The sequence below is a fragment of the Schistocerca serialis genome, chromosome 7, assembly GCF_023864345.2.
Source record: "Schistocerca serialis cubense isolate TAMUIC-IGC-003099 chromosome 7, iqSchSeri2.2, whole genome shotgun sequence".
In the NCBI taxonomy this organism is placed as follows: domain Eukaryota; kingdom Metazoa; phylum Arthropoda; class Insecta; order Orthoptera; family Acrididae; genus Schistocerca; species Schistocerca serialis.
Genome location: NC_064644.1, coordinates 72,589,165 through 72,606,285, shown reverse-complemented (window position 1 = coordinate 72,606,285; position 17,121 = coordinate 72,589,165). Strand labels below are relative to the sequence as shown.

The 17,121-nt window shown below is 44.5% G+C and overlaps 1 protein-coding gene across 1 annotated transcript in view; it reads left to right on the top strand.

Moving 5' to 3' along the window:
• The window catches only part of LOC126412894 (uncharacterized), a 745,825-nt gene that overhangs the window by 639,763 nt on the left and 88,941 nt on the right, over nt 1–17,121 (top strand). Inside the window, exon 4 of the mRNA XM_050082784.1 lies at nt 7,520–7,755. Coding sequence (XP_049938741.1) covers nt 7,520–7,755 — 236 coding nt within the window. The remainder of the gene's footprint in view (nt 1–7,519; nt 7,756–17,121) is intronic.

The window sequence follows — 17,121 nt, the reverse complement described above, 5'->3', positions numbered from 1 at the left end:
TGCAACACACCAGATTACTTTAAACTAAAAATTTTAACAACTCACACAAGCACATAAACTATGCACCCCGTAGGAGGGATGTAAATGGTATATAAAGTTGCCACCCTTCCACCGTAAGACCTTTTAAAATCAAATTGCACAATGTGGGACAAACTTTGTACAGCTGCTACGGGAGAGTTCAGTCTCATATTTAAGGCAGTTTCTGCGAAAACTTTAATAATTACCACTGAAAAAATGCTCCTGTTTTTACCGACCTGCTGAATGTCGTTAGCAAAAAAGGTAATTGGCAGAGAGAGAGTTCCATGTTTCAAGAATGAAGCTCCCACTTTCAGACGCGTTAGTATGAAAAATTGCGTATACTTCACATGGACGAATACTCACAATCACAAACCTCTGAAGTTCCAATTCGTATACGAAATAAATACAACCCTTTATTTCACCTTAGAGACACGTTTTTCGACTGGCGCCAAAAAGAATTGGACGAATGAAGTTTATCAGGTGTTGGAAATCAGAGTTCGGTAAAAGGCGATTGGTGCACATAAAGGATAAAATCATAAAAGAAATTTCGTGCTGACTTGAATATACGAGGGACTTTCAGTAAGTAATGGAACACATTTTTTTTTCTGAAATCAGGTTCGTTGTAGTCTAGATTTCAGTACACCATATTATTTCCCACTCCTTTGATTACAAAACCCTATCTCTCAACATAATCTCCGTTCAATGCGACGTCCTTACGCCATCTTACGTGGAGGACCTGTACGCCTGCAAAGTTGGAGCCAAAGTCTTGCTGTATCAGTAACCTCCCCATCATCCACCTACCGTTTCCCGCAAAGTGCGCCCAACATGGTACCAAACAGGTGCATTCGGAAGGTGCGAGATCCGGGCTGCAGGGTCGATGAGAAAGAACGGTTCAACGAATTTCTGTGAGCTGCTCTGGTGTGCGCAGACTTGTATGAGGCCATGCGTTGTCGTGGAAAAGATCGTTTCATTTTTGTGGCGACGAACACGCTGAACTGGTTTTTTCAATTTCCTGAAGCGTATCACAGTACACTTCAGAGGTGATCGCTGCACCATGCAGCAGGACATCAAACAGAATAACCCTTTCAGAGTCCCACAAGGCCGTTGCCACAAGTTTACCGACTGACAGTGTGGCTTTATTCGGAGGAGATGTGGTGTGAAGCCACTCGATGGACTGCCATTTTGTTTCCGGACTGAAGTGATGAGGTCATGTTTCATCGCCTGTGACGATTTGCGACAAAGATTGTCACGGACTGCCTCGTAACGTGCAAGTAATTCTACACAGATGGTCCTTCGTTGCTCTTTATAGTTTCCTGTTAGGTGGTGATGAACCTAGCGGGAACACACCTTTGAGTAGCCCAACTGGTGGACGATTCGGACGAGTGAGTCAGCGTTACCAACAGAGCCGTCCAGCTGAGTAGTGATGTGTCTGATTGTGATCCGTCAGTCTCCTCGAATGAGAGTGTCCGCGCGTTCCAATGTTGCAAGACTCAATGCTGTGAATGGGCGGCAGTCACGCGAGAGATCAGACAAGTTTGGGCGACCTTGCAGCGGTGCTGAGAGACCCCAGCGACCCACCGTGCTTTGTTTACTGTCAGATCTCCGTGGACATTCTGCAAGCTCCTATGAATCTGTGATGCTCTGGTTTTGCGCCTAAATAAACTCATTGACAGCTTTCCGGAATGTACCTCCTTTACAGGCGCCATTTCGAAGGCTGCGTATAGCGTAAGCACCTATGTAAACTTCATGAAAATCTGCGAGGTGCCGGGGATATCAGTGTGCCTAACACTAAATTCTTCTAGAATCTTCATATGGAAATGATGCTCTAAGCCCCCCCTTTTATAACTCCGATTTTTGCTGTTGCACATGGATTAAGAAGAAACGCGAGCTGACTGTAATCGACCCTGCAAGTGGAGTAGAAAAGAGTTTGTCACCTGAAATAATTTAACTTGATAGAAATTAATTTGATAAAGGAAAGTTTCATTAACGTTGTGAGAAATGAAAGGGTTGCTCCACCGATCAACAGAATGAAAGTTCTGTCCAAAATAACCATTTGATCTATTATGACTAAACTCAAAATAATAAACAAAACACATGAAACATTTACACTACGTCAAATTGGATACTCAAATAAATGTTGTGAAAATGAAGTTGTCCATAAACTAGATTGCGACATTTATGACCAAGTGGTATGTGGAGCCAATTCCTTGCAACTCAAATCTTAATAGAAACACCCAGCCAGCCCAACAATAATTGCTGCTACAGTAGTGAGAACTCAGACAATGAACACCCAAGACAGAACCACGTTAGAAAAGACGGGAACAGACGCGCTCTGCTGAGCTCTGATTGTCACGTAGCAAAATTTTCTCATCTGTCGGTGCTGCGGACATACATTACCAAGCTGTCTTCTTAACTGCAAGGACACGATCTGGCATACTGGAGGCGATGGCTGGTTGTTTCGATGTCCAGTCGTGGTAATGATAATGTCGCGAGTATAGCCCGAAACAAATTATTCTGGTCTGGTTGTTCCAGACTAAAGACTTCCTAGCAACACAAATGCGTCTCTGAGGGAGACGAAGAAGGCTCACTACACTATCACTGACGGTACAGTGATTCATTTTAACAAGAGAAGTCACACCGTAACTCCGATACAGTCAACTTTAGCCAAAACTGCTTAAGACGGACAACATAGGCCGCTTGTACACAGAACGCTCAATTGCCAACTGTACTCGGAAAGTTACGTTGAAGTCGAAACTTCAGCAACTTCATCATACAGTTAGATTTAAATGAAAGTATATTAGACAGCCAACAGAAGGCAGGCTGTCCAGAGCAGCGAGAGCTCAGTCTTGTAACCTACTCCGACCGAAAGGCGAGAGCCGACTCTCTCAAGAGCACCTGTACAAGCTGAACACAGAACATTCCCGCCCCCACGACAGTGGCCGTGGTTAAACGTTCCAATCAGCAACTCGAAAACCGGTGGAAAATTCCACTCTATTGCCGAAGCACTACTATTCCACCAATGGAGATACTTGGCTCCAATTTCTGCGCCGATTTTGCTACGTCACGGATCTATCCCATGAGCAAGCCAATCACAGTTATGATTTTGCAGGAAACGCAGGAATTTGCCCGCCAAGACTGCCTGGGAAGACAAGTCATTCCCACGCTTCGCTGGTAGCCCGTCAGAAAGTGTTTTCACTAAGTTTCTGCGAAGTAACGGAATTTCTAGCCCCAGCAGCTCCTTCAGGCCCCTGTGGGCGTGTCGCCTCCGCTCTTGTGTCAATGTCGGCGTCTGAACAGCATCCACTCGACTCCCTTACACCCGTCTGCATAACCCTTTCGAGATCAGAAGAACCCGCCTGTCACCGGACCACCCGGGTGACGAGAGACGCTGCGTGGGAAGTCCGCGTGTGAAGCCATAGCAACTTTTCACCATATGCAATTACAGAGGAAAATATTCAAATCTGCTGAGTTCTCAATACTAGCTTTGTAATGACAATACTCGGCCATACTTCCCCAAATCGAATTACTCAGAGAAAGATATACATATGAGAGGGGGCAAGTCACTGTATGCATCTAAAGGCATGCCACCTCTCAAATCTAGGGCTGAAGCGGCAATATTCCACGACGTCCCATAACAAATTTCAAATTATTTCAACATAAATTGGCCGAAAAAAAAAGTGTTTCGTTACTTATTGAACGCCCCTCGTAGAACATTGTTAAAGACGCAGGTGTTTCGGCTGTGTGTCTCATCCCCTTCTGGTGGGCGGTAGGTGACCGTTTTGGGGCTCCAAAGTGCTAAAAGCTGGCAGTCTGCTGTCACGACTGCTCCCCCTCCTGATGAGGTCATGGTAACCTCTCCAGGGTCGTCATAATGGTGGCAGGCGGGTGGTTTCCTTGTAGCCAACACGCCGCCTGTTGGATTCAATAAGGGTGGGCCAGCCGTATCACCGCCCTGAGTTCCCCAGGTGAAAGGGGATGCGGCCCGGCAGCTGGCAACAGCCCCGCGTCCGTGCCATCTGGCGGTTCATGCGAGGAAACAGTCGCATGCCGCTCTCCCATCGGGTTGTTCAGTACGTCTTGTCACTTGTCATGACTAGTTCAGATCAGCACATAAAAAAACACAGTGTAAACATTCCGAAATTTTAAGCTTCATTTTATTTTCGACGCTTTTCGAAAGTTGTGCTCTATTATCAGTTGACAGTTGCATTGTCTAGCTCAGATGCTTCGCTCTTGGAAGACGAACGATGTCAAAGTATCTGCAGTCATGTGCGTATTCGCTACAGTTTCCCCGAGAGCATTGAATTTGAACTTGATTTGAATTTCAACCAAATCGTTAGTTGATTATTTGAATGTTAGGTGGATCATAACTGATAACTCTGCAAGAGAAGTGAAGCGAGACAGTTTTACAGCTTCTCGTCGGAAAATACGCTTCATACTGACCGTTTATGCATTTGACGAACATATGTCTTCACGGATACAGTGCCTTTAAAGTAACAATGTTCATTGTCATTCTCTTATTTACTTAAACCCACAAAGAAACACACACACACACACACACACACACACACACACACACACACACACACACACACACACACGAAATTACTACATATATAGAAATTCTTCTATGCAGTCGGAGCAGTTAAGCCGCTATGATTTTAGTTCGTGTTTGAGGTTAATTGTACTTCCCGTTAAACTGAAACTTCCTGGCAGATTAAAACTGTGTTCCGGACCGAGACTCGAACTCGGGACGTTTGCCTTTCGCGGGCAAGTGCTCTACCAACTGAGCTACCCAAGCACGACTCACGCCCCCTCCCCACAGCTTCACTTCTGTCAGTACCTCGTCTCCTACCTTCCAAACTTTGCAGAAGCTCTCCTGCGAACCTTGCAGAACTAGCGCTCCTGAAAGAAAGGGTATTGCGGAGAAAAGGCTTAGACATGCCGCACACTCCGCTGCAGAGTGAAAATCTCATTCTTTCCCGTTAAATTGTTTACGTCACTGAGTAGTGATCAAGGGTTTTTATGAGTAATTACCTCACTCCTTTCTGTGACATATTAAGAATGAGGGACACGTAGCGTAAATAATTTTCTTTTTTCTAGTATTGTATATATCAGTGTTGTTTTCGAAGTGTGATTCATTGTTGCTAACATACTTCGTGAGGGAGGAAATGTACCTGAGGCTGTTGTCAGTACACCCACCTGTTCAAAAAGCTGTCTACAATCGATCCTTTATTACACGCTTCTGTGCAACAAATACTATTTTCTTCAGCGACGAGTTGCCCCTGAATATGATTCCATGAAACGCTAGTGATTTAAAACAGACAAGTAAGTCAATTTTTTTATATTTTCATCTCCAAAGTCTGGAATTCTCAGTAACGTGAAGTTGCAGAAATAAGACGTTTAAGATCTGTGACATGGGTCCTCTAGTTCAGATTCTTATCAATAAAACACCTAATAAATTAAAATATTCTGTTTCATTTATTGATTTACTCTCACGGGTTACTCATAATGGTGCGGACAGTCCTTGTGCGGTACAGAGCTGCATGTGCAGTGTTTTACTTACATTCAGTGACGGGCTGTTTGCATATAGCCACTTGCTAATTTTCAAGAAAATGGTATTTATACTTTCATGTGATGAAGTTATTCCATTAGGCTTGATTATAATACTTGGATCGTCAGCAAAGAGATCTGTTTGTGCTTCTCACATAGGTGACAGAACATTATTTATATACAGGGTGAACATCAACAAAACCGACAAACTGCAGGGACGGATTCCTGACTCGAAATGGAGGGAGCCTTTGAACTTGTGTATCTTGGAAACAGATAAAGAAACCAAGAAAATTTTCAAAGTTGTTCGAGATCGGGATCTTGGGAATAGGCCTGTACTGTAAAAATTTCAGTCATTTGGTGTGCGTAGCTGTATTGTAATTCTGGGCTAGTTTTCGGTGGGCTAGTAACGGCGAAAATATACGATTACTACAAAACCCCTTTTGTGTGTTTTTCCGAGTAACCTCCCATGAACTAATGTTTCCTCCAAAGGTTCCATCGAGCCCACCGTAGACCATATCAAATGCGAGAACCAACCGATTTGCTCCAAGTGTGTAAGCAGGAGTAAGCGTGTGATGGTGGTGGAAATGGTAGTGTGGTAAGTTCTTATGTGACCAAACTGCTAAGGTCAGCTGCGCGCGGTTAGCCGAGCGGTCTTGGGCGCTGCAGTCATGGACTGTGCGGTTGGCCCAAGCGGAGGTTCGAGTCCTCTCTCGGGCATGGGTGTATGTGTTTGTCCTTAGGATCATTTAGGTTAAGTAGTGTGTAAGCTTAGGGACTGATGACCTTAGCAGTTAAGTCCCATAAGATTTCACGCACATTTGAACATTTTACTAATGTCATCGGTTCCTAGACTTATACACTACTTAATCAAACTTAGACCAACTTACGCAAAGGATAGCACACACACCCATGGCAGAGGGAGGACTCGAATCTCCGATGGGGGAACCCACGTGAACCGTGGCAAAGTACTCAAGACCGCGCGACACTTTGCGCGGCTGTGATATTCATATTTTTACCGTTTACTGTAGGACGGTGACACTTCTGTTGGGTATACAAATGACCCATAGCCCAAGGGCTATCGAAAATACTTGACCCTACCTTTTTATCACCAATAGAACACGAAGTATGAGCACCGGAAAATCCCGTTTCTATGCTCGGAGTTTTGGAACTTTCAGGAAAGCATGCTGTCGCAAGCATACTGATTTACCACAGATACTGGGAAACACTTGCCATTAAGGAAAACTCAAAAATGGTTCAAATGGCTCTGAGCACTATGGGACTCAACTGCTGAGGTCATTAGTCCCCTAGAACTTAGAACTAGTTAAACCTAACTAACCTAAGGACATCACAAACATCCATGCCCGAGGCAGGATTCGAACCTGCGACCGTAGCGGTCTTGCGGTTCCAGACTGCAGCGCCTTTAACCGCACGGCCACTTCGGTCGGCTAAGGAAAACTCACTCGCTATCGCAGGAGCATATTAGGCTCTAACCAAAAGCCTTGTAGAAGTATTATACAGTGACCAGCCCATCATCTCCAGCCTAAATAAAGCCCCCTTCCGCCGCATAGCGGATACTGACTCTGGGATCCATAGCAACGAAAGGACAACTGTGGCCAGCAATGGCACATTACAAAACAGGTATTGGAAATCACTCATCGTATTCAGCACGTATACTGCCCCTCGTTCCCCTAGATACTTTGAAACGGCTCTAGCATCCAAAGGAGGCACGAGGACGATCCCAAGATGCCGTATGTTTCAGAGTTTGGATTGTCGCGAGTCTTTGTTACTCCGTGTTGCAGTTTGCACGAGCTGTAGTGTAGCTACTTCTTGCCATATGATCAAAGAGTAGTTCACCGCTTACATGACGATCAGTGATTAACGCCACTACTGTGTATATTCGTAATGTAAATTAGTGTGCCGTGTAATGCCTCTTGTGTGTGTGTGTGTGCAGCGCTGGACAAGCTGGGAGGCAGGCAGCAGGCGCCGGCGCTGCCCGTGGAGCCGGTGCAGGCGAACGCGGCCTTCGACATCGCGAGCCTCGTGCTGTACGGCTGCCAGGCGCTGCCCATCAGGCTCAAGATCCTGCTGGACAGGCTCTTCTCCGTGCTGCGCCGCGACGAGGTGCTACACGTGCTCGCCGGCTTCGGCTGGACGCACGAGGACTACGCCAGGGGATACATCCTGCAGGTACGTTGCGCAGAGTACGCCGCACACCGGACACTAGGTATCAGTCACCACCAGCAGACAACCCGCCTCCACAGCCGACGTCGCTAACGCACGCCTGTGCGGTGGCGCTCGACTAGGAGCTAAGCCTGTCCGAATCCTGCTGGCGAATAAAACTTTCACTGCCACTGTGTGACAGCTAGGGCGGAAGAGGTGGTGACATAAAGTTTCTGATCACCAGCCTTTGTACTAACGTCTTGGGTTAAGTGCTAAACCACTCCGTAGCGTCTCATGAAGTGATTACTCGTACCACTGTTGATATCCGTCCTTCATATGGGGAACGTTTAAGCTCGCAGGTGGTCTTGGTGCTGTTGGAGGCGAGTATGCTGAGTGTTTGCACAGAGTTTCGTCCTTTTCCGTCCCTCACCCCCACCGTACTACAGACACATGACACTGCGCTGTACACTGGGATGACAATAGTCACGGGACAGCTATATGCACGTACCACCTACACAAGAAATAAAAGGGCAGTGCACTGGTGCAGCTGTCACTTGTACTAAGATGACTCTTGTGATATGGTGTCCGACTTGATTAAAGGCGCTCAACAGGAGTTAACAAACTTTGGAGGCGGAATGATAGCTCGAGCTGGACGCATGGGAACATCCCAAAGATGTTCGGATTCACATGCGGTTCCTCTTCATCGAAATGTCTCGGCTCAAACTCGTCTAGGGGTTGAACCGCACGTGTCTCATTACACGCCCTAAATTAGACACTTGTGACCCTTTGGTTAAATTACCTGGCTGATGGAAAGTTTGCGAGATACAAAGTTAACATGACATATAAATACAGTAATAATAATATCTGGAACTGAATTAACGACCCATAAATTATGTAGGCCACACAGTTGCGATTTGGTTAGAATAATGTTTATTCAGAAAGCAAACTAATAACGAAAGTGGTCGTAGAGTTACTGTTACACTCGAGCGTATATCCATCTGACACAGTTCGACCAGTCTCAATCCCATCTCGAATTACAAGTTCGATACTCCCCCTCGTCAACTATACGAAAAGTTAGAGTTCACGCCAGGCGCGCGGCTGCTCACCACTCAGAGACTAAGTCCCGCGATACCACGCAACGCGAAAATTTTTAAGTCGTTTGAGTTCCTAGCTGCCTAAAGACCGACCGTCCGCTTTCGCGTCTCAATACGAAATGTACCCTTTGGTGTCTCCAGCCAAACTGTCCCTTTTCGCGTCTCCATCCGAACTGTCCCCTTTGGTGTCTCGATTAGAACTGTCCCTCTCTGTCCGTCTCCGGCCGCGTTTTCCCGAGCACCGAATATCCTCGCTCAGTTCCCTTTCCTGAAGCCGTCCATCTGATTGGCTACAGCTTGTTCTACATTGTTTTACATGTTAACATATATTAATAATTAAAGCTTGATTACTTTCACGTTCTAAATAAAGTAACAATAATATCCATTCTTAAATTCTTTTACGTAAAACCAATAGAACTTCCTTCTAAATTTTGAATGTCACGGCCAGTAGCCTTGAACCAATGTGCTTGCTGATAAAGAAATACAGAACAAAAGTAACTGTTATACACTAAACTTTACAACAAATATCCTATTACCTAGTGATACAATAAGGTGTCATGCTGTCATCGTTCAATGTGTTTTGTGCGGAGGAAATGATGATGTGTTGCTTAACTGAAAATACTGATAACTTAAATTTACTATATCTTTTAAACACATAACGTTACAGAGTTGATATTTACAACATTTGTCATTTTAATGATGCGCTTCTATTTGAAATGTCGATCGTTAAGATCGATTCAAGCGTTCAGATTTTAGCATTCAGGTCTTTGTTACAAAACTTGTTAATTTTTCTTTAAGAATAAAATTTTAACTACTATAGATATGATCAATATTCAAATTTTACTGGTATCACCATGAAAATTTATGAAGGATGGTAGATTAAAACTACTGTGGCTTCATTCCGTGCATTACTACAGAATTAAATAGCTTTCATAAATGTTTGGTCCGCAGCTCGTGGTCGTGCGGTAGCGTTCTCGCTTCCCACGCCCGGGTTCCCGGGTTCGATACCCGGCGGGGTCAGGGATTTTCTCTGCCTCGTGATGACTGGGTGTTGTGTGATGTCCTTAGGTTAGTTAGGTTTAAGTAGTTCTAAGTTATAGGGGACTGATGACCATAGTGCACAGAGCCATTTTTTTTTCATAAATGTTTCCCTTTATAGCCGCACATTTAACAATGCTACGTTTCCTCGTCCACAAAAACCCTTCTACTGGGTTTCCCTATGACGTAGGTTCTCGTCTGTCTCACTCGCACACTACAGCGCTTAGGCCTCTACAGACAATAGAGCCCTGTGAGTTTCCCCATTTCATGGTGAATCTGCGCCCTTTGTAGCATGTGGTCCTGAACGACAGTGTTCGATTCACAATTCCTGTAGGCTGACTCTTTCGGACATATTTTTAAGTGAGAGCGCAATGCTCGTTAACTCATAGAATTCAATATATCGAGATAGTTGTGTCAAGAGTGTGCCGAGAATACCAAATTTCAGGCATTAGCTGTCATCACCGACAACGCAATGGCCGACGAACTTCACTTAACGAGTGAGAGCAGCGGCGTCCGCGTTAAGTTGTCAGTGCTAAAGTAGAAACAACACCGCGAGAAATAACCGCAGAAATTAATGTGCGACGTACGACGAACTTATCTAGTAGGACAGTGCGACGAAATTCGGTGTTAATGGGCCTTGGTAGAAGATGACCTTTGCTAACGCCACGACGTCACCTGCAGCGCCTCTCCTGGGCTCTTGACCATATCCGTTGGACCATACAAAAATAGAAAACTGTGGTCTGGTCAGATAAGTTTTGTTGGTAAGAGCTGATAGTGGGCTTCGAGTGTGGCACAGACCCCACGAAGCCATGGACATAAGGGACTGTGCAAGCTGGTGGTGGCTCCGTAGTGTGTAGACTGTGTTTACAAGGAATGGACTGGGTCCTCTGTTCCAAGTGGACCGATCATTGACTGGAAATGCTTTTGTTCGGCTGCTAGTACATCACTTGCAGCCATCCATGGATTTTATGTTCCCAAACATCGATGTCTTGTCACCGGGTCACAACTGTTCGCGATTAGTTTGAATAGTATTTTGGACAATACGAGCGAATGATTCGCCCGCCCAGATCGCCCGAAATAAATCCCACAGAACATGTTCGGGAGAAAATAGTCAGGTCAGTCCGCGCACGGAATCTTACATCGGCAACACTTTCACAGTTACACGGGCAGCATGGCTCAATATTTCTGCAGGGGACTTCCAACGATTTGTTGAGTCCAAGCCACGTCGAGCTCCTGCAGTAGCCGGGCAAAAGTACGTCCGGTACGATACTAAGGAGGTACTCAATTACTTCGGTCACCTCAGGGTACACGCATCCATCGCACTTCCACACACTCTACAAGTATAAATACGACACAACTTTCACATATCCGTAAGTAAAGGAGTAAAGTGCACGGGGGAAGAACATCCTTTCCGACAGTCAACTGAACCCACCTCACGGGCTACCAGCCCACAATGCCATACAATATTTACGGTTACATTTTACCAGAAAACAATGTGTCAATAATGTGCAACAACGCTTGTAGCCCCTATAATAGCCTCAGTTTTCCAAGGAAGGAAGTCCACAAGTTTCTTCTGGTACGCTATAGCTAGCTCAAGCCACTCGTTGGTGTTTCGCTCCCGAAGAGCTACAAAACTGCGAAGAAGCTGATAGCTGCGTATCACTTGCCGCTCCAAATCGTGGCAGACATTTTCTATTGGACTGCGAAGAGTTGACTTTGTGGGCCAGGAGAGGTGCTCGTCAAACCATGAACGTAGGTGTGAAGTCCTGTGATCACAACTGCTGTCATCTTGGAGAACGGAAGATTCTACGCATAATATCGCTAGCAGCTCATTTGCAATTTTTCAAAAAACTCATGGCACTGAAATGCATTAACTGGATTTTACTAGTAGTACCGGTTTCGGCCGTGACCTATCATCTGGTATAAAAATCAATTAAAACATTTCGTAGCGATGTTTGTACTTTAGCTTGGAGTACTAATACTCTGTATAATAAAAACACCCATCTTATCTGGTAGCTGCCTTAAACTCAATCATCTGAATCTTTAAAACTGCAACGGGTTCATCGAGCAACAAAACACCTTTTGCCCAGAAACCAGTGAGCATGACCTCTTGGACGACAGATAAATCACTCAGTTTCCGCAGTACGACAATGGTCGGACTGTTTTCCGCGTCTGCTGCCTACTGCTGCACATGACGAAAACAGATCGATCCTCGACTGCCGGTGGAGTCCAGGCTGGGCAGCCATGCCTCCACGACTGAGGTGAATGAAGACAGTGAGTAGACCTAAAGGATGGGCATCTTGATAGCTTCTGGTAACGATGTCCTGGCGAGCTGGTGAGTTTGACGTCGTCAAACAGGTGTGCCCATCGGTTGGTGTTGAGGCGTTGACACTTTGATCAGGGCAGAGGATGAGACGACTGGGTGGCTGGGCTGTGTTCGTAGCCTTACACGTAACAGAGGAATTTGAGAGACCCAGAGAAGATTGGCCATAGCAAAGTGTCGTGGTAGATGCAGTGCGAGGTGCCGTTGGAGGCGGGCGAAGTGCGGCTCTGCCGTGTTGCCCCAGACCACTGCCGCATACTCGAAGATCGGTCGGATTAGCGTGACATAGGGGGTCATTCCAAGATGCAGCGGGAGAGTTGACCTGTGGATCCAGGAATGGGGAGAGTTGGGCCGGGTCACCCCTGGCCTTTCTGACGATGTCATCCAAGTGTCGCCTCCTTGCCAGTGTCTTGTCCAACGCCACTCCCAGGTATGCCACAGAGGGGTGTCTCAGGGGACGGCAGTCCCTCTGACCGTGGGACGTGATAGGTCTGCTGAGCGTCTGTCTTTGTGTCTTTGGAGCAGGATCTCCATTTCCTTATGCTGTGACTGAGTGCATCCAACACTCCCTGCAGTCTTCGCTGGAGTATGGCTGCTTTCCGCTTACCCCCGACAAGATTCGTATGCCCTCCCACGCTAGTGCTGTCACCGACCGTCTGTGAGTGGTTATTCCAAGTTGGCGTCGAACACATGCAATAGTCACGTTATTGACTGGATCGTGTAATAAAGTATTTAATTTACATGGATTTTTATTTTCCGTTTGTAGACTCGCACAAAAATTCATGTAAGCGATGTGTAAAAGTCTTATGTCTATGAATATATTTATTAAAATTCAGAAGATTTTTCAGAAAGCTCGTCTAAGGCTTAGACCACATTTAAATAAAACCAAATAAAATAACTAGCTAGTTTCAGTAAGGTAAGTAGTAACTATCTCCAGATCTAAAAAAATATCGCCTTCAAGAAACCTCTTCACAAAATAAGTATATGAGATAAAAAGTTTGACGAAGGTACTACTCTGGTAAATCGCTGTCTATAAAACTGAACCTACATCACAGTCGATTTCACAGTGCTGCTTGACAATTTTTTTTTTTATACTTTTAAAGCAACTTGCCGTGCATATTCAGAGTGTGGGTAGGATCAGGACTGTATCTACCAGTGGTAATACTCACGCTGTGACATGCGTTGTTGTACGTCTGACCTCTGTATCTGCGCAGTGAGTGTGCTAATATGTGCAAACTTATCTTACCACTTAGCGCGCAAATGGACAAAACGTCTTAACTGTCTTCTCAAGCCCAGGGTGTCAAACACACATTCTAATTAAATATTACCCTGGCCTGTAAGGCAGCTAATATCAGTTTGGATCGTAACAAAATCATTAGAAATGCTGCTGTCACGTACCTAGAATGCATGAATTAATAAAAGTGAAAGTTGGGGTCTATTCTCGAAAGACAACACAGCTATTCCCTTTTTTTATTCTATATATAATTTCTCAACTGTTGCTTTCAGGGGTCAAGTGATAAACTTAATCATTTTCAATTTCCTTTAACACTCAGTAAAAAAAAATTAATTCTTGGACATATTGAAATGCCACTTATTGAAATCGTTATCTCTACACATGGAAATTTTATATCACAGGAAAGAATCATTATTAAAAATCTTCATCCGCTCATTTAAATGTATGTTGTCATAGCTGGTCAATGCACTGAGTAAGTGGAGAATAAATTTACTTTTTGAACCAATAAAAAAATCTCTCATGTACTCAATGTGAGAGTAGGTTAGTATCTTGGCTTTCGATATTCAATGGTCAAAGCGTATGCAAGTTGGAATGGGCAAAATCTAGGCTCAATATTTGCTGTGGCCCAATGCGCGATGGTATTTTACCAAGCCGCATATACAACGGCGTTGTCTCTGTGCTGGATCCGAAACGCTAATTCACTACTCTGGCCTTAACTGAATTCACTCAGTTGCAGCTTTCCTGCCATCCGTACAAAGTTAATCTTTCCCTCGTCGAAATAATGGCTATTACACGCTCGCTATGGGTTGGAGCAACGTGCACAATTTCTTTCCCGCAAAATTCCTGCATTAATAATTAACTACCGCTTTGCTATCTGTCGCATGATACGTGAAGCTTATCGTCCTCACTTCGCAGAAAGCAAAACTCTCAATGCCCTCGATTATTTCCACACACTTATGCGGTCTCCTGCGAGATGAGAGAGAGATATAGAAATTTTAGTTCTCAAAATGCTTTTATATAATGGGGATCTCCCCACCGTGTCGCGTCTGCCTCGCCAAGTATGACTTCAGCCAATCATCGTCTCGCTAGAGGTGAATACATTTTTATTTTTCTTGACGGATCGCAGCCTAGCCCTGTTAATGACGTGCAGTCACTTACCCTCAGTCCCAGCCTTATTTACATTAAAAGGAAAAATGTATTGTTGTGGCCTTATCCTTTTCTACGCTGAAGCTTGCCGTTCTCTTGCTAAATGGGATTTTTACGATATCATTAACCACTGGCTTGGTTCGTCTCCTAAATGCGTTTCTTTAACTTGTTTGTTCATGCCAGTCCATTTATTGGTAGATATTGTTTTGTTAGTTTTCGGTACATGAGATTAACTGCAATTGCCTTTTGTTGATGTAATATAATTATTATTTCCTGAGGATCTCATACTGTATCGTCCTGTCGTTATGGATCAAGCTCATGTAAGGTCCGTAAAATCCAGATGCCTTACAGCGTTCGTGTTGAAAGCACCAAGTTCAGAGCTCAGAAGTTAAAGTGAGGTGTAAGGTGGGCAGATGATGTCACATTGGCACCAAATTTCATCACAGTTTTGCACAACACCACTTCGGACGTGTACACGATGGAAAGGCTGGCACATCCCTTCCTACCCACATTTCGCTACTTCTTTTGGCACCTCCGTGATGGACGTCAGAATCGTGACTCCCAGCGTTGAAATCGGGCAGTTTTCAGGTGGGTGGCCAAGGAAAACATTGCAGACATACTGAAACTCAAAATCCACGCGAAAAGTTATCAGGAGGTGGCACAATGCGTGTCAATGATACTAACCCCTCCATCGGGGCATTCATTCCAACACATTTCGCGGTCTAAAATGACAGTTCGCAGTGCGATGTGCAACAGAACGACGTTCTTAACGAAGTTCGACGCTGCTGAAACGCCCTCGATGACTCAATCCATGTATAAGGAGAGCGTAGGGCTACAACCACATTGGACTCGATCGGACCCTTTTGGAGTGTAGCGCGACTGCGAAGTTTTGCTCTGTTTTACAAGGTGGTACCACAAGGGACCATTCAAAAACATTCGACGAAATTTGAACGTGATGTGAAGCAATAAAAGGTATTTATCCTTTTTCAGCCATCCTCCATCACGCCCTCTTGCGTCTTGTTGATTGGGGATGGGGGTGGGTTGCAACATGGACACATGCGTGAATAAAACGGCAAAGCGTCTCTCTAAAATCCGTCAATTTTGCAAAACCCTCGGTGCCATCTCTCCAAAACCCGCCAGTTGTGCAACATCCTCGGTGCCACTGGTGGACCTTTGTTGAGTACTTTGAAAATGTAGGTGTGCAAAGACGTCGACAGCTAGTGAGTTGACTGGCGCTCCACTGCAACTGACAGGTAGGCAGTCCCTATGACACACCTTAGATCAGTGGTTCCCAACCCTTCGTAGACCATTACCGCTGAGTGCAATTAGGCACCACGTAGTACCCCCACCCTTCCCCCATTCCCTCACCCAACCTGACGTATGTTGCTCTTCCTCCTCTCCCCCACATTGTCACCTACGTTAGAACCTAAATAAACTGTAAAATGGAAGACTTTTCTTGGAACAAGTTTGTTTTGAAAATGATGAAGATATTTAGTTTGTGTGTGTGTGTGTGTGTGTGTGTGTGTGTGGTGTGTGTGTCAATGAATGACGAAGGAATTCTCAGATAAGAAAGCTTACTACGCACAGTTAGGGTAGACACTAGTTACAAAATATATTTCCCCTGCATTACTCCTCTTCATTTGGCACTTCCTTGACTTGCACACTTAACCCCATTTAAAATAAACCGTGTTAAAACGTGTACACCGCAAATATTGTTCATAAATCACTTGGTTGCTGCAGTCCTTACTTCAGAACTGGAAAAAATTGCTATTAATGCTTTATGTCTGACCACTGTCACTAATAGCAATAGTAATAATAACAATGATAAAACTGTGTGCAGCAGTATAGTAGCCCATGTGTAGTTACTGCGTTGTCACACTACCAATTAATTCATTTATCTCTTTCGGAGCGAGTATTGAACCAATGTCTGGATTACTGCACGTACTATTTACAAATTGGAGGAGAAATTTCCTGAGATATTTAGCATTTGTTACGTATATGTATCACTTTTATCATCAGCGATGAATGGGAGAAGGGACAACATATATGTGTAGTGGGTGGACCATGTGAAGAACTTGTGATCTCCATGGCCTTAATGGTACTAATTGAGAAAAAGTAATTATTGATAACTTATATAATCAGTATTAGAGTCTTACAAAACTGTGAAAATAATTTAGTTTCATGACTGAAACAGAATCGAACCATTACCATTCACCCCTCAGAAAATTTCATTTTACCTCTAAGAGGGTAATTACCTCCAGGTTGGGAGGCACTGCCTTAGATTCTTCTGCATGGTGGCAAGCAGGCGCTAGAGCAGCAACCAGATTTTACTCATAAACTATGTGTTGTAAAGTCATATAATTTTTAAAGGCTCTTAAGTTGTACATGTGTATGCTATATGCAAAATGGGTTCCGAATAGAATTAGTAGTAAAGAAGTAATTGATTAAAACTCCATGCTTGACGCTAAAGATTTGTGGCATGAACAACCATGATGTAGTAAACTATAAATTGTTTTCATTTCATTATTTTATGGGTCCTTAAGTGACGAAAGGTTTAA